This window comes from Patagioenas fasciata, chromosome 7, assembly GCF_037038585.1.
Source record: "Patagioenas fasciata isolate bPatFas1 chromosome 7, bPatFas1.hap1, whole genome shotgun sequence".
Classification (NCBI taxonomy): Eukaryota; Metazoa; Chordata; class Aves; order Columbiformes; family Columbidae; genus Patagioenas; species Patagioenas fasciata.
In genome coordinates, this window is record NC_092526.1 from 48,133,575 (window position 1) to 48,151,624 (window position 18,050).

Here is an 18,050-nt window from a genome sequence, read left to right on the forward strand (position 1 = left end):
GTGGAAAAGGCTTTGTGCCGTCCCTGCTCAGAGGGGATCCTCAGCACGGCCCTGAAGATCTGCACATAGGACACCACAATGAACACAAAACACCCAAATGCTACTAAAAGACTAACCACAAGAAGCCCAAGTTCCCTGACGTAGAAGTGTGAGCAGGAGAGCTTGAGGATCTAGGGGATCTCACAGAAGAACTGGCCCAGGGCATTGCCCTTGCACAGTGGCAGTGAAAATGTATTGGCTGTGTCCAGCAGAGCATTGAGAAATCCAGTGGCCCAGGCAGCTGCTGCCATGTTGGACACAAGCTCTGCTGCCCAGGAGGGTCCCGTAGTGCAGGGGTTTGCAGATGGCAACGTAGCGGTCATAGGACATGATGGTGAGCATGGAATACTCTGCTGTGATCAAGATGGCAAATGAAAAGAGCTGTGCAGCACATCCTGAGTATGAGATGGCCCTGGTGTCCCAGAGGGAGTTTGCCATGGACTTGGGGACAATGGTGGAGATGGATCCCAGTGTCGAGGAGGGCGAGGTTGAGGAGGAAGAAGTACATGGGGCTGTGGAGGTGCTGGTCCCAGGCTATGGTGGTGATGATGAGGCCGTTGCCCAGGAGGGCAGCCAGGTAGATGCCCCGGAAGAGCCAGAAGTGCAAGAGCTGCAGCTCCTGTGTGTCTGTGAACACCAGGAGGAGGAACTGGGTGATGGAGCTGCTGTTGGACATCTGCTGCCTGTGGGTATGAGGACCTGTGCAAGGAGGAAAAGACAGTGACAAGTTAGGGGAGACTTCTCTGAAGAAAATGAACAGGCTGTTTCTCATGGAAAAACCCCTCCCTGATGGAGGGATGTTTCTGCTCATTCTCTCTTTTTACCAAGTGAGAAAAACAGTTCATCACAGTTTAAAATGCAGCTTGGACATCTCGTTTCCATGAACACAGCTCTGGGGCAAAACCGCCTGAGTTGGTGTCAGAACAAAAACTCCCACCCCAACTCCAGAGAGCAAGAGCTCCAGGGACAGGTGTAGAAACAGGGAAGAACACTGTAGTGCTACCAGAAAATAAAGCAAGGACAGAAAGGCAGACGGGCATGCTGTGGAACCTTCTCCTTACCCGGCTGTGCTGCTGCCACTCACTTAATGACACTGTAGAGCAAGTACTTTTAGCACCTTTTTTGTGTACCACGTTCCAGGAACCCTTCACCTGGAGGTGCAGCTGCTGAGGTGGAGACTCATGACCTGGACCCCATGGCTTTGGGGCAGAGGCTCTGCTGGGGAGAAGACAAGGGGGTTGCACTGGGAAATGTGTCTGCAGTCGAGAGGATGTGAATGAGGTTCCTAAATGCCATCTCCAGCATTTCTGGTAGCAGTTAACTCTTCCTGCCCATACCTGTGCTGCCTGCAGCTGTGTCTATGTCCCTGGGTCTGCTCCCTGTCAGTGTCACAGACCCCGTCCCACCCGCTGTGTGCTCAACTCTGTCCTGCTCACACCTCCTGGCACTGCCCAGGGGCAGCTCTGTGTGTGCAGGGGCTCAGGAGCAGCTCAGACAACTCCTAATGAGAACTGGGGTCTCAGTGTCTTCTCCAAAGAGAGAAATAAATCCCCATCTCCCACTGCACACCCAGACAACCAAGAGTGGAAAACTGAAAGCACAGACTCCTTCCCTTGCAGCTGTTGCTGTCTTGATGTTGTGGTTCAGAAGGACTCTCTGTAGTGTCTGTGGGGTGATCTGGAGGTCTGAGCAGCCCTGACCCACACAGCACCCTCTCCACAGCAGAAGCACCTTTCCTGCCCTTATGGGCGAACGCTCATTTCCCCAGCAGCTTCTGCCATGGGATCTCCCCGGGCAGGCTGAGCGCTGACCCTGGCAGGCGGCAGAGTCCCTGTCCCAGCACAGCCCTGGGGTGCAGGGACCCTGCTCTGCAGGACAGCCCTGGGCACCCCTGGGTGCTCACCCAGCTTCACAGCTGTTCAACATTGCCTGACAAGAGCCCCCTCCTTACAGATCCCACCAGCTGTGCCTGTGCCAGTTTAAGGAGATGCCTCCAGGAGCTACAGTTGCATTGCCCTGCACCCAGAGACTTACCATGGCAAGGGCTGCAAAGGTTTCTCCTCCAGTGAGCTCTCAGTCATCCTCCCAGTCCTGACGACCATTAATCTCTCTCTGCCTTGCTCGTCTCCCTGAGATCCCCAGGCAGATCCCTCAGCCCTGCTGCGCTGTGCAGAGGAGCTGCTCCTGGGCAGAGCTGTCTCTCTGCAGCGCTGCCGCTTGCCAGGAGCTCCCTCTGTCCCAGGAGCCCAGCCCAGCTCAGCAGCACAGGAGCAGCCCAAGGAGCTTTAATGACCCCTCTGGTGGCTTTGGTGCTGAGTTGATGGACCTCAGACACAAAAAAGAATTTTAAGAAACCTTTCAAGAAGTCAAAGTCTGATGCAAACTCCAAAGTTTCTTGTAACGTTAATGAGTCCCACTGAGGGACACAACTGAGAAATCATTCTGAAGGTCAGTTAGAGAAGAAAACTGGAAGCAGTGATGACAGATCAGGAAAAGTAAAGGCATCTCTTGTGCTTAGTAAACCTGGTTGTGTTTCATTAACCGAAGGGCCAAGCCCTAACCCCCGCCCTGGGAAGTCAGATCCTGTCTCTCCCACGTTGCCCAGGGCCCTTCCTGGACAGTGTGATGTGGGGCTGTGCAAGGCCAAGGGCAGGACTACGGTCCCACAGCTCCCAGGTTCCTGGCTGGGGACAAGGAGGCCATGAGGCCCCTGTGCTGGAAGGACAAGGTGTCTCCTCACAGGCCTCAGAGGTGGAGACAACAACCATAGCCAAGGGGAGAAGGAGCTCATGTCTGTTGGGGGCTTTCAGCCTCTTTACATCCCTTGGTCATCTCCACGAAAGCCCGTCCTGTGCTGTGGCATCCCCTGCACCTCTTTCCCTGCAGGCTGCAGACATCCCCCCTGCTGCCCCACCTTGCTCTTGGCTGAGCATCTTCCTTCCTTTGCTGAGATCTCTCCATCCTCCCCAGCTGTTCCTTGAAGCACAAAGCCTTGGGCTGATGCAAACTCCCTCTGCTGACCTGCTCCACCACAGCACTGCCCTTCCAGTCACATTCCTTTCTGCTCATGTCCAGCCTGGACCTCCCCAGCTGCACTTTGTGCCATTATTTCTTTCCCATGCTCTTTCCCACTATGCAGAAAACCTCCACCATCTTTGAAACCACCCTTCAAGCACTCTCAGGCTACTCCTGCACTGCTGCAGCCTCCACAGCACCACTCGGACAAAGCAGCCCAGGTCCCTCAGCATCCCACACCATGCGCACAAGGTGCTGAACCTGCCTTGGCAGAGCCCTGCACTCTCCAGTTTCCCCCCTGCTTCTCCAAACTGGGAAGCCACACACTGGCACACCCCCGTGTGTGTGGGGTCACACCAGTGCTGAACCGAATGGGATGAGAACTCCAGGTGTCTGGGTCCCCACGCTCCTCCTCATGCAGCCCCGTGTGCAGCTGCCTTGTTCATGGTGAGCGTGCACCACGGGCTGGTGTGGGGACCTTGGAGTGCCCAGGCCCTTCTCCTCAGGGTCACTGCTCAGCTTGTCAGGTCCTGCTCTGTCCTGATGGATGGGGTTATTGTCCCACTCTGATACAGCACTGGTCACTTCATCTTCTCAATATTGAGTTATCTGATGGGTACATACCAGATGCGTGGAGCTCTGCCTGGGGACAGACAATGTCAGCTGAAGGTTGAGGAGTCAGCATGAGAGGGCAGAACAACATGGGCAGTGTTGTGGTGACTGGACATCACCTGGAGGATCTCTGATGAGGAAGAGGAATGAGATGAGGCCTCCTTCAGACAAATGAAAGAAGCCTCATGTTTCCAGGGCCCTGTCCTCATGACAGACCTTAGACATCCCAGTATCTGCAAGGTACCAACCATCCAGGAGGGGTTGGAGCTCATTGACAACATCTTCCTGACACGGGTGACTGAGGAGTCAGTGGGGTGAGGTGCCCTGTGGGACTTCACACTTACAAACCACAAAGAGTTGGTCAGGGATGGAACAGTCAGGGATGGGAAAGTGGAGCTGAGGCTCCTGGGAGATGATCACAAGGCCAAGAGCAGGATTTCAGGAGAGCAAGCTTTGGCCTGCTGAGGGACCTGCTTGGGTTCTATGGGATATGACCTTGGTGTCTGCAGTGCTTTTCTCTCACATTTCCTCCCTCCTCTCTCCCACCTGCTGTTGTGCAGCGTTTTTCACCCTTTCTCAAATACAATATCCCAGAGGTGCTGCCAACATCACTGAGTGGCTCAGATTTGGCAAGGAGTGGGTCCATCTTGGAGCAGCTGAAATCGGCTCTGTCTGACGTTGGTCAAACTCCTGTTGTCTTCTCAGAGAGGTGACAACATTAGCACAGCCACACTCACCCCGTTCCAAGACTTTGCCATGTAAATCCGGTACAGCGTGACAGTGTGTTGGGTGTTACAAACTACTTGATCACGGAGAAGCAGTGGAAAAAATCTTCTGTCAGCAACCTGAAGAAGTCTCCAATCAATGAGCAGGTTCCTATGGGGAACTGCAATTGTTCTGACATTCACTGGCCATGCAAAGCTACAGGTGCCAACATTTCAAAGGATCTTGGGCCAACTTCTTACCTTGTCTGCTTGGTGGGCAACAAGGGTGTGCTCACCTGGATCTGGAACTGGGAAACAAGGGAGAGCTGGTGAGGGATGTGAACATCAGTGTTCACCTTGGCTGTTGTGACCAGGACAGTGTGGGGTCCCAGGCACCAGAGGGGAGGGAGGAAGGCCAGCAGCAGAACACAGGCTGGTGGGCTCCAGAGGAGAAGACTTTGACATACTAGGGGGCTGATACAGGTGCTTCCATGGGAAGCATCTCAGAAGAATGAAGGAGCTCAGGAAATCTGACAAGCCTTAAAGAACAGCCTGCTCCAAGGACAAGAACTTTCGATGAAAATTACCAAGAGTAGAAGCATTTATCTCGTGAGGTTGCCTGTCTGAACTGATGGAGCTCCAGGGCACAAAGGCAACACACAGGAGGTGGAAGCAGGGGGAGCTGCAAAGGAAGAATTTAGAAAGCTTGTTCATGGATGTGGGGATGATGCCAAAGCTCCCCATGACTTGATACCTCAGGGGGAGGGTGATGACAGTAAGATGAACTGTCTTGGCTTCATTTACAGTAAAAGAATAGTCAGGGTGAATGTGGGCCTGCTGCTGAACTTTGTAAGAGGAGAATCAGACAGAACTGAGGTTCTTCATGGCTTCTTTGCCTCCATCTTCACCAGCAAGGTCTCCTGGGACTTTGTTCCTGAAGGCAGGAGTCTGGAGAACACCCAGCAGTGGATGGGACTTAGGTCAGGGGTGACCTGAGCAAACTCAGACAGCATTACAGAACAGGAGATGGGTCACTTGAACAGCTCCCCGAACACAAGTATCCCTGTGCTGTGGCACCTGAGATTCCCAGGAACACCCACCTCTAGGTCCAGAGTTGTGTGATTCCTCTTGAGGTGTCCTGGCCCGTCTCCTCGCTCAGGTGGTGATTTAGGCACCCACTTCTCTGACATATTCAGTCTTTATCAGGAGATTCTCTAGATCAATATTTTTTGGAGACTGTTGATATCAGCTGTTCTGGAAATGAGGTTTTTGGGAGGGGGACAGAAATATAAGATATTTGCATTTATTACTATTTATTATGGAAATGCTCACTGTTTGGCTACAGTTCAGAAATCTCTGAAATCATCCAAACCAAACTTTAAGACTTTTGGAGAGTGCTGCACAGAGCCTTGGCTTGTAAGGGCGTTTTGGATGTTAATGAGCCCTCTGCTGCCATGATCCTGAACTGCAGCTACTGAAAGAATGAACAAACCTCTAATGAAGTAAAAGATGGAACCCAGCCCCATGTTCTGAGGGTGTTTGGAGCCCAGGGAGGGCCATCACTGACACAAGCAGTCCCTGTCCCTGGAGGCTGGACAAGGAGAAGCCTGGAGACAATGGTCAGAGGTGGTAAAGTTGATGTGGAGGTTGTTCTGGTGCCATGTCAGCCCTTCATGTTTGTTCATCATCAGAATGGCCAAGTCCTCACCCCAGGACCAGACAAAGGAGACCCTTTCACTCTTACATTTCTCAGGCTCTGCCTGTGGTCACTGGGAGGGTATTTGTGTTTTGGGGGTGGGTTTGGTGCCAAGTGCTCTTGCTTTAACCACAAGGCTCTGGTTTTCTGAAGACCTGGCAATGCCTATGACGTCCCCCAAACCTTCTTTCACAAACCTGGCAATGGTCACCAATCACCTGAGCTGTCCAAGTCCCAAACTTGCTCGAATCCTCAATTTGGATCCATGCCCTAGCACTGAAATGCACACGTTCCTTCTGTTGCTGCCCTAAAATAAAAAGAAAAATCAGTCTATTCCACATTAGCATGGCCAGCCCATGGTCTTTCGGTCTTCTTCTTTAACACACTTACTGCTACACATAGACCACTCTCTTCCTGCACTCCCATGTGTCTCACAAACCTTTCACTCTTGTCCTCCAGTAATGGGCCAACACTCCAAGATGTTGGTGCTTCCTCCAGGCTCATGGATGATTTCTGAGGTCCATCCAAGTGTGGGCACTGTAAGAGAGGAGGAGAGCAGGGCCAGCTCATGGGCCATGACTAAGCACAAACACCCCAGCAGCAGTCATTCCCCATCTCCCAGGCACAGCCATGCCTACAGCATGCAAATGTCACTGTTATATATGACTAGTCCAAGAGAAGCATGCCTTCCTTCCTTCCATAACCCCCCCAAAATCTTCCTCCTATTCCACCTCCACTCGCAGACATCAGCCACATTTCACTTGTGGCTCAGACATGGTTGTAAGGATTTGCTGAAGTCATCAGCCATCACCCTTTTCTACCCCACATCCCCTGACGCTCTCCCACACCACACATGGCCGGTCACTGCTGCTCAGGGCCTCACGCTCTTCAGAAGAAGCCTCGAGATTCTTGCCTGGTGCTTGTTATAATCTTCCTCATTACCTCCAGATCTCATGATGAGATTTCTTGTTCATGACAGGACCTTTGTAACCAACTCTTATGAAGTTGTTGTCTTTCTGTGATCATCTGTGCAGAAGGAGTGATCACAGAAAAGCACCAAATATGTCAAATCTGATACCAAGTGAAATGCAATAAAACCTTGTTGAGTCACCCCCATAGCTGTGTCTTTCCAGCAAGGAGTTTCTCCTGAGAAAGGGATCCAACCCCTGCCACTCTCTGCAGAGGCATATGAGCAGTGTCCATGCACCTGGGGACACAAAGGGTGACTTTTGCAAGACCACCCTTTATCTGAACCACTTAGATATGTACCTATGGATGGGGTATCAAGCCTTATAGTGCAGTAGAGATTGGAGCTCTGAGCTCCCTTCATCTACCCTATGTGACACGCGTAAAAAGGAACTACCCCAGTGAAAAAGTTGGTTTTGATTCTCTTCAAAACCTGAAGCACCACACAGGTCAGGAAACAAGCCAGGATACCCAACCAGGACTCACATGCTCTGCATTTAAAGTTCAAATGTTCCTGGGAATGTCAGCAGGCAAGTTGTTCTGATATCTGGGTTCAAGGAGCTGGTCAAGAGCCTCATCTCCATTTCTGTAACAGTGGCTTTGCTGCCTGGCTGATGTGCAGACTCCTTACATGGATACTGACACCTCTGAGTAACAACCTGCTCTGAAAGGATGAACAAGGTGGGAAGTTCTTTCTTGAAGGGTATTAGGACAGCATAAATGAAGACCCTGGGTTGGGGCAAATGAAAAGGGATGCAAAAGATGTGGTCAGGACTGTTTGGGGGCAAGTGTGAAGCAGCCCGGCACCTCATATGAATTATTTTTGTAGTCAAAGAGAACCTGAAAGACTTGTCTAATTTTAGAACATGATGGGGAAGGAAGGACAGTGTCATTCAAGATCAAAAGGACCTCAGGAGGTGTCTTGACCAACCTCCTGCTCAAAGCAGGGTCAGACCAGATTACTCAGGGCTTGATCCAAACACATCTTGGTCACTTTCTGGGACAGAGTGAGTGCGCACTCCTGGGAAACAGCTTCCAGTGCTTGACTGTCCTCGTGATTGGAAAGTTTCTCCCTTTCTATAGCACCTTTCCAAGCCCAAACATCCAGATTGTTTTAACCCATCTACTTGTCACTGATATATATATATTTTACTATATATTTGCCAACACATAAATGTATTTTTTACCTCATGATCACGTAGAAAGACAGATAACACAGATCTGTTGAGGTCACTGTCAACATGGCCATCTAAACAGAGAACAGTTCAATTCACCTTTTTATCCTTCTTTCCTCCATCAGGCAAGAGTGGCCAACAGCTTCCAGCAGGACTCACTGTGTGCCAAGGGTAAAAAGTGGCACTGACAGTCCATGGCAGTGGATTGTTTGGTGCCTTCGACTCTGTGTAAGACACAAGGATTATCGTTCTTAATGCTGAAGGCTTTGGTAGGAGAGAAATCTAGAGAACATTTTAAAAAAATGGAGAGAAAAACAGACCAAATGAAAGATGTAGAGTGAAGGAAATATCTTCTTGCAGCTTTAAGTATCAAAAGCTGTTGGTGTTGTAATTCTCCTTTCTTTGTTTTGAATACTTTAAATACCAGTGTTTTCCAAAGAGATAAAAAAGAGACTTTTCAGAATGTGCATTAAGAGCAAGAGGAGAACTTCTGATCCTCCACAACATTTGCCTTCTCAGCACTCTCTCTGTTATCTGTGCATCTGATCTCCCTCATCCTCCAGGTATATCCTCCTGCCCTAACTAAACTGACCATGTCTGAAGTCCCATTTCCAGCAGCTGATCTGCACACAAGCACTTGCGATTGCTCTCTGGGTTTCCCTTCCTCTCACTGTTTGATCACTCAGGCACTTGTCAACAGTCCAGTTGCTGCTTTCAGCTTCAAGGAGTTAAAAGCTTCCTTGTCTTTCAGTAGTCTGTCTAATTCTGCCTTTAGCCAACTCTTTTATTGTGCTTATTTTATAATTATCTTCCTGTCTACAACATTTCTTGCATGGTTCTGCCTTGGAGAAGGTGAACCTCAGTGGTGGCAGTTTGTCCTTGGTGTACAGTTGAGGAGTGTGTTTTCTGTTAATCATGACTCTCATCAGTGTTATTTTGTTTGTTCAAAGGTAAAGCGAAGTCCCTCTTTGCTGTGTGCAACCAGATCTCCAAGAAGAGCAGGTGGGAGCTGGTGCAAAGGAGCTGGCACATCCAGCTGCAGACTGCAGTGGAGAAGTCTGGTGTAAGGAAAAGGGATGCAAGGCCCAGGGGGCCAACGAGAGAAACGAGGGGGTTGGGGAGGTGAGGAGCAAGGTTGTGCACACGGTGTGAGAGCTCAAGGGACAGCTTCTCCAGCCAGTCCAGACCTGCTTAGGAGAGACCCTGGATCAACATCAGATAATGCTGCAGTCACCTCTTCTCCAAACTGAACAGTAATGAAATTCACCCTTTACAATAGAAAGACATTTTTGTCAGAAACTTTTTGAAATCTTTCTCCATAATTACACCAAGAAAATTCTCTAATTAACTAGACAAGATTGGAAGACAATTATAAGAAGATACATGGTTTGTTAGAGCTTTCTTCTCTGTAATGAGCCCCATGGTGCATTTGGTGCTCAGTCCTTGAACATTACTCAGGTGCTGAGAGGAGATTGCACAAACCTTTCCAGAAGTCAAAGCCAGAAGAAAAAATACTAAGTACCTTGAAGTATTAATGAGTTCCACTGAGGGCAAGTACCAGCAAAGCCTCCCCAGGGACTCGTTAGAGCAGAGAATTGGAGGCCATGGTGGCAGATAAACAAAGGGAAATGTGCAGGCAGCTGAGGTGCTGAGAAAACCCTGGTTTTGTTGGATGAAGCAGAGAGGCCAAGGCCTGACCCCCAGCCCCTGGGAAGGCAGATCCTGTCCCTCACACATTGCTCAGGGCTCTTCCTGGGCCAGGGGGATGTGGGCTGTGTAATGCTGAGTGAAGGACAATGGTGTGACAGATCCCAGCCCTACTGGGGGTGTGCAAGGAGGCCATGAGGTGCCCCAGTGCCGCAGGACAACATGTCTCCTCACAGGCCTTGGTGGCAGAGGCCATGGCCATAGCCAAGGGGACAAAGACTTGGGTTCTCTTGGTGACATCTAGCCTTGCCAGTGCCCTTTGCCATCTCCACCACAGGTTGTCCTACACTGTCCCACAGCTGCTTCTGTTTCCCTGCAGGCTGTAGACACCCATCTCGCTTCCTCCTCTTGCTCTCACCCTGATATTTCCATACGTTGACTGATGTGTCTCCACTCTCATCCTCTGTTCCTTGAAACACAAGGACATGGACTGATCTCATGCTCCTTCTCGATGATTTCTCGTACCACAGCACTGCCCTTTGGGTGACATTTCTTCCTCCTCGTGTCCAGTCTCCACGTTCCAAGCTGCTCCGTGTGTCAGTGTTTCTCTGCTGTAGAAAGGAGGACCCCGAAAACTACTGACCTGTCAGCCTCTTACCTGTGCCTGGGAAGATCATGGAGCAGATCGTCCTAGAAGCTGTGCTAAGGAACAAAGAATGGTGACTCAACCACATCCCTGGGCAGCCTGTTCCACTGCTTCACAATCCTTTCCATGAAGAAATGTTTCCTAATATCAATTCTGAACCTTCTCTGGCAGAAGCTGAAGCCATTTCCTCTCATCCTGTCACTTGCTACACAGGAGAAAAAAAACACCCTCCATGCTACAACCTCTTTTCAGATAGTTGTAGAGATCAGAAATGCCTCCCCTCAGTCTCCTTTTCTCCAGGCTATAACAACCCAGGGTACCAGAGCTGCTCCTCAGCAGACTTGTGCTCCAGACCCTGAACAGCCTTGTCCCTCTCCCCTGCACTCACTCCAGCACCTCAAGGTCTTTCCTACAGTGATGGGCCAAAGCTGAACCAAGGATTCGAGTTGTGGCCGCACCATCGTCGAGTACAGGGGGATGATCGCTGCCGTGGTTCTGGTTACTACACTATTCTTGATGTAAGCCAGGAGGCCATTGGCCTTTTTGGTCACCTGGGCACACGCTGGCTCATGTTCAGTCATTTTCGATCAACACCCCCAGGTCTTTTTCCGCTAGGCAGCTTTCGAGCCACTCTTCCCCCAGCCTGTAGTGTTGCAGTGGGTTGTTATGACCCCAGTACAGGAACTGGCACATGGCTGTGTTAAACCTCAGACAAATGGCCTCAGCCTAATGAACCAGCAGCTCCAGATCCCTCTGTAGAGCCTTCCCACACTCCAGCAGATCAACACTCCCACTCAACTTGGTGTCATCTGCAAACTTACTGAGGTTGCACTCGATCCCCTCATACAGATCACTGATAAAAGGATTAAACAAAATTAACTCCAATACTGAGCCCTGGGGACACCACTCGTGACCGGCCACCAACTGGATTTGGCTCCATTCCCCACAACTCTTTGGGCCCGGCCCCCCAGCCAGTTCTATACCCATCGCAGATACACCATCCAGGCCATGAGCTGCAGCTTCTCCCGGAGATGCTGTGGGATACGGTGTCAAAGGCTTTACTGCAGTCTAAGGACACAACACCCACAGCCTGTGTGGCGGATTCACTCCCCACGACAGACTTTCCCTCATCTACTCAGCCGGTCACCTTGTCATAGAGGGAGATCAGGGTGGTCAAGCAGGACCTGCCTTTCGCAAAACCACGCTGATTGGGCCCGATTGCTCGTCTGGTATGTGTGACCTCACAGTCCTTTCCCAGCCATGTTCCTGCTGTTGGCCTATCCCCTGCAGAGGCAGAAGTGACCTCACAGTGCCCTGCACAGCCATTGGCTTCCTGCTGGACCATGAGTTCCTGAGACACAAGTGACCACATGGCATCGTACCCAGCCATCACCCTCCTTGTGGTCCAGTGTGTGAGCAGATAAAACTGAGCTGCTTTCATCAAATTTATCCAATAGATTTCCTATCAAGGGTTTGAGTGGAGAAACGTTCCTCAGAGGAGCTGCTGTATTTACACTGGGCCATTTATACCTCTGCTTCTGCCTCTTTTTTTTCTCTTTCCTCTGTCTATTCTGACTTGAAAGAGCTCTCCAGGGAAAAGATTCATGGAATCCTACAGTAACACACGCTGGAAGAGACCCCTGAACACCATCTCTGTCCCACTGCCCTTCATGGCACCCGAAGGAATAGCTGACAGCATTTGTGCTCATTTGGGTTCATCTCACCACTGGGGTTCTGCCACTGGTCACTAAAGAGAAGAGATCAGTACTTTCCCTTCCTTCTCCCCTTGTGAGGAAGCTGTAGCCACCATGAGGTCTCCTTTTAGTCTTTTCTTCAGCTCTGATGCTGAGAAACCCCTTGGTTTGCTTTCTGAAGCAGAAAGGAGAAGCCATGACCTCCAGGCAATGGGAAGGGGGATCCTGTCCCTCACACACGGCTCAGGGCTCTTCCTGGGACCGTGGGATGTGGGCGTGCAAGGCCCAGGGAAGGACAACACTGGTACAACAACTTCCAGCTTCCCCATGGGGCTGCAAGGAGGCACCGAGGCCCCAGTGCCATGAGGACAACGTTTTCTCAAAGGCCTCAGTGACAGAGACAACTGCCAAGGCCAAGGGGACAAGGACCTGGGTTCTGTGGGTCCCTTCCAGCCTTGCCAGCGCCCTTTGCCATCTCCATCACAGGCTGTTCTACACGGTCCTACCCCTGCCCCTCTTTCCCTGCAGGCTGCAGACACCCATCTCGCTTCCCCACCTGCTCTCAGCCCAGCATTTCTTGTGATCTTTTACCTGACAGGTGAGATGTAACCTCATCATGATCTTCTGAACCCCATGGCTGCTGTTGGCGTTTCAACTTCTCTGACAGACACGACCATGTCCCTGCTGCTGTCCCTTCGTGTTCTCAAGTGGAAGAGATGTGACAACCCGTTTCCAAGACCTCTTCCTAGGTAGGGCCTGTGGGTGCTTAGGCAGAGATACCTTCCCAGCTCTATTCCTGCTGCTGGGCTGTCACCTCCCCAGACAGAACTCACATCACAGTCCCCTTCACAGCCATAGTCTTTGAAATCAATTTGAGTCTGTGAGACACAAGTGACCTCATAATCCCATAGCCATCCGTCACCCTCCTCATGGGCCAGGACCTGACTAGATAAAGCTAGGCTTGTTTTATCAAATTGATTAAATTTATTTCCTACAAAAAACCTGAGTGGAGAAGCGTTCTGTAAGGGCAGCCCTAAAGAGCCAAGTGTTTACACATTGGCATATGGGTTACATAATCATTTTATCACTACACATGCTTTTTGAGAAAGGGTCCCGGGCTGACCCCAGTCTCCCATCCTGAGGATGTGTATTTTAGTATTACATATTTTAGGTTAGCAACTGCAGGCAGGATTCATTCTTTTAACTGGTAAGGACTACATCTTCTGTCTTCAAACACCTCTCCAAGGTAAAGATTCATTGAATCCTAGAATAACTCAGGTTTGAAGAGAGCCCTGAACATCATCTTGTCTCACTCTCCTGCTCAAGGCAGGGTAAACCAGGTGAGGTTGTTCTAGGCCTCTGCCCAGTTTTGCATCATCCACAAAGGAGCTGAAACTGTGCTCCATGACACGATGAAGGGGCAGAATAAAGACATTAAACAGTGTTGGCCCCAGTACTCATCACTGAGGGATGCCACTAGAAACCGACTAAACACAGGACTTTGTACCACTGATGATCTTTGGGCTTGGTCATCCAGCCAACTTCCCACCCATCACAACATCCACATCTCTGGCAGGAGGCCTGGCTGTGAGAGGACACTGCTGTGTGCCAGCCCTGCACACACACACTGTTCAGCTGTGCCCTGGGGTTTGCATCTGTGGCCACTTTTGTGGACATGTTCTTGAGAGAAGGTTTATAAGAAGACCTAAACCTTCAGGCCCTGCCCTGAGGAGATCACCTTTCTATCTGGAAAGGCTGTTGTGAGCCCAGCTCTGTCACAGCAGTGCTCATTGCCTGTCCCTGCCTGCGCTCACAGCACTGACACACAGCAGGACGGGGACCAAGCTGCCAGAGCACTCAGGCCTTGCACCAACACAAGTGATGAGAAGGAGAGTGTGGGAGTGGAACCAGAACAGCTCTGGAAGACCAAGCACTGGTGCTCTGTGGCAGTGCTGCCATGCTGGACTCTTTTCCCTTCTACCCACGCACACAGGAAATGTCCCTGCAGCTCCAAAATAGCCCTGCAGGGGGGATACAGTGAAAAACAAGTCACTATAAGAACCTTTATTTTGTTTAAACAAAAGGAGAGCACGGCTCCTCATTTATACAGCCAGTGGTTATAAAAGAAAAGCAGACAGAGAATTGGAAAGGGGATGAAAACATTATAACAATAAAAAACCAACACACCAAAACAGAAAATCCAGATGACAGGCTAAGCCTGTAATAAGTTTCTTTAAAACTCCTATGAAGAAGCAGAGGGGCAGTTTATTGCTCCAGAAAACACTTATATATGAGTTTGCACAGGGCATCCTTGAGCTCCTGGTTGCTCATGCTGTAGATGAGGGGGTTGACTGCTGGAGGTAACACTGAGTACAGAACAGACACCACCAGATCCAGGGATGGGGAGGAGAGAGAGGGGGGCTTCAGGTGAGCAAATATGCCAGTGCTGACAAACAAGGAGACCACGGCCAGGTGAGGGAGGCAGGTGGAAAAGGCTTTGTGCCGTCCCTGCTCAGAGGGGATCCTCAGCACGGCCCTGAAGATCTGCACGTAAGACACCATGATGAAAACGAAGCACATAAAAGCTAAACAGCAACTGACCACAAGAATCCCAAATTCCCTGAGGTAGGTGCCCGAGCAGGAGAGCTTGAGGATCTGGGGGATTTCACAGAAGAACTGGTCCAGGGCATTGCCCTTGCACAGGGGCAGTGAAAATGTATTGGCCGTGTGCAGCAGAGCATAGAGAAACCCAGTGGCCCAGGCAGCTGCTGCCATGTGGACACAAGCTCTGCTGCCCAGGAGGGTCCCGTAGTGCAGGGGTTTGCAGATGGCAACGTAGCGGTCGTAGGACATGACAGTGAGAAGGTAAAATTCTGCTGAAGCTAAAAAGAAAAAAAGAAAGAGTTGTGCAGCACATCCTGCATAGGAAATGACCCTGGTATCCCACGGAGAGTTGACCAAGGATTTGGGGACAATGGTGGAGATGGAGCCCATGTCGAGGAGGGCGAGGTTGAGCAGGAAGAAGTACATGGGGGTGTGGAGGTGCTGGTCCCAGGCTATGGTGGTGATGATGAGGCCGTTGCCCAGGAGGGCAGCCAGGTAGATGCCCAGGAAGAGCCAGAAGTGCAAGAGCTGCAGCTCCCATGTGTCTGTGAACGGCAGGAGGAGGAACTGGGTGATGGAGCTGCTGTTGGACATTTGCTCCTTCCTGACATGGAGGTACTGGTCTAAAAAACGAAATGACAAATTAAAATGCAGGAAGACTCTTCTGAAAAGTCCACTACATCTTTTCATAGTAATCACTCCATTTGAAATGCATTTCTATCTTCTGGTTTGTGCTGGCTGAGTGTGCTGTGAGCAGCAGGACCTCTGCCCGTGTGCTGCCAAGCAGCCAGCTTTGCTCTGCTCCAGCGGGGACACGGGAGCTGGTTTGTGACAGATCCAGCATTCACAAGCAGTGTCAGGTGTAAACCACCATTGGTGGAAAAGTTCAGTATCTGCACTCATGTCTCTAAGAACGTGGGCTGCAGAAGGGAGCCTTAACATGTCTTCATAATAATATTGTCTGTGGTTTTTATTTTCCACCATCACATATGGGAAGGGAGAAAGTCTTCATTTTCATGACTAAAATGAGGAGAGTTGTGTGGCAGGACAGGTGATAGGGCTCAGCTTCCTATGGCTTAGAACAGAGTCAGGAGAGTAGCAGTGTCTTTCCGTTTTTTTACCCATCTCTTGAGAGATTTTGCTGGTGCTGCTTTGAAGATGAATTCACACACAAATAACTCTCTGAAAAAGCCAAACAACTGGAGTCATATAGAAGTGGGCGAGCACTGTTTGAAAGGGCACATCTGCAGACTCTTCCCTGCCCCAGCCCAGAGGTGGAGACGTGATGGAGAGAGCAGGACACGACCCCTCACTGAGAGAAGCAAAGGACTCTGAGAGGAGAGTGCGGACCCCAAGGAAAGGCTCAGCAGAGCAGAGTCAGGGCTCCTGAAGATCGGATGTGCTCAAGGGACCGTCGGATCATTGCCCAGCAGACAACACCCAGCATCATCTGCAGAGAAGGATCAAAAGAGCTGCTGAGCACCCCCTGCTCTGCTGCCTGGAGCTGTCCCTGCCTGCAGCTGTGTCTGTGTCCCCATGTCTCCTCCTGTCAGTGTCACAGACCCCATCCCACCCGCTGTGTGCTCAGCTCTGCGCTGCAGACCCCTCCCAGCAGCCGGGCACTGCCCAGGGGCAGCTCTGTGTGGGCAGCTCTGATGGGAACAACAGACCAGCCTTGATGAGCCTGGAAAACTCATCCTGATGCTGTCTATAACCCAGGGTGTGTTTAGTTCTGATATTCCCAGGTTTATTCACCTTTAAGAGAAATGGATCTTGAATTTCAGGGCCTCATTCTGAACCAAGAAATTAGTTTCTATGCCCCAGCGCCCACCCCATCAACCCAGAGTAAATGACTAAATTATCAGGATCCTTCCCATTCAGGTAATCACTGCCTTGCTGCACTTTTTTAAAAGTCCCCTGGGAATGTCCTGCAGTGATGTGGAGCTCTGAGCAGCTCTGACCCAGTACAGCAGAAGAACCCTGCAATGCTGGGGTTGTTCCTTTCAGGCAGAGTTTCTCCCTTCAGCACCATGGGGATCTCCCCGGGCAGGCTGAGCGCTGACCCTGGCAGGCGGCAGAGTCCCTGCCCCGGCACAGCCCTGGGCTGCAGGGACCCTGCTCTGCAGGACAGCACTGGGCACCCCTGGGTGCTCACCTGGCTTCACAACTGTTCAAGATTCCCTGACAATATCCCCGTCCTTACAGATCCCACCAGCTGTGCCTGTGCCAGTTTTAGGAGATGCCTCCAGGAGCTACAGCTGCATTGCCCTGCACCCAGAGACTTACCATGGCAAGGGCTGCAAAGGTTTCTTCTCCAGTGAGCTCTCAGTCATCCTCCCAGTCCTGATGACCTTTAATCTCTCTCTGCCTTGCTCGTCTCCCTGAGATCCCCAGGCAGAGCCCTCAGCCCTGCTGCGCTGTGCAGAGGAGCTGCTCCTGGGCAGAGCTGTCTCTCTGCAGCGCTGCCGCTTGCCAGGAGCTCCCTGTGTCCCAGGAGCCCAGCCCAGCTCAGCAGCACAGGAGCAGCCCAAGGCACTTTAATGACCCCTCTGATGGGTTTGGTGCTGAGTCCATGGACCTCAGACCCTGACGTGGAGTTGATGCAACTTCTCAAGAAGTCAAACTCAGATTCAAACTCCAAAGTTTCTTGTAATGCTAATGGGTCCCACTGAGGGGCACAACTGAGAAACCACCCTCAAGGTCTGGTTAGAACAGAAAAATGGAGGCAGAGATGACAGCTCAGGAAAAGCAAAGTAAAGGTCTCTCTGATGCTGAGTAAACCTGGATGTGTTTCATTAACCAAAGGGCCAAGCCTTGACCCCCAGCCTTGGGGAGTCAGATCCTGTCCCTCCCACATTGCCCAGGGCCCTTCCTGGGACAGTGTGATGTGGGGCTGTGCAAGGCCAAGGGCAGGACTATGGTCCCACACCTCCCAGGGTCCTGGCTGGGGACAAGGAGGCCATGAGGCCCCTGTGCTGGAAGGACAAGGTGTCTCCTCACAGGGATCAGTGGTGGAGAGGACAGCCATAGCCAAGGGGAGAAGGAGCTCATGCCTGGTGGGGGCTTTCAGCCTCTTTACATCCCTTGATCATCTCCACCACAGCCTGTCCTGTGCTGTGGCATCCCCTGCACCTCTTTCCCTGCAGGCTGCAGACATCCCCCCTGCTGCCCCACCTTGCTCTTGTCTGAGCATCTTCCTTCCTTTGCTGAGATCTCTGCATCCTCCCCAGCTGTTCCTTGAAGCACAAAGCC

The 18,050-nt window shown here is 51.1% G+C and overlaps 1 protein-coding gene across 1 annotated transcript; it reads right to left on the minus strand.

Annotated features, from left to right (window-relative positions):
* Positions 1 to 14,459: 14,459 nt before the first annotated feature.
* LOC136116230 (olfactory receptor 14I1-like) lies at positions 14,460 to 17,826 on the minus strand. The gene is made up of 2 exons (XM_065862431.2): positions 17,799 to 17,826; positions 14,460 to 15,343 (listed from the first exon to the last, which is right to left on the minus strand). Exons 1-2 carry the CDS (start codon positions 17,824 to 17,826, stop codon positions 14,460 to 14,462), a joined length of 912 nt encoding a protein of 303 aa, XP_065718503.2.
* Between the last annotated feature and the right edge of the window lie 224 nt (positions 17,827 to 18,050).

Bases quoted from the DNA above. Each gene is read 5' to 3' on its own strand.
- LOC136116230 (XM_065862431.2), bottom strand. From the start codon at position 17,826: ATGGCTGTCCTCTCCACCACTGATCCCT. The intron at 15,344-17,798 runs GTGAGGAGACAC...TGCCGTTCACAG, and splicing joins CCTCTCCACCACTGATCCCT to ACACATGGGAGCTGCAGCTC.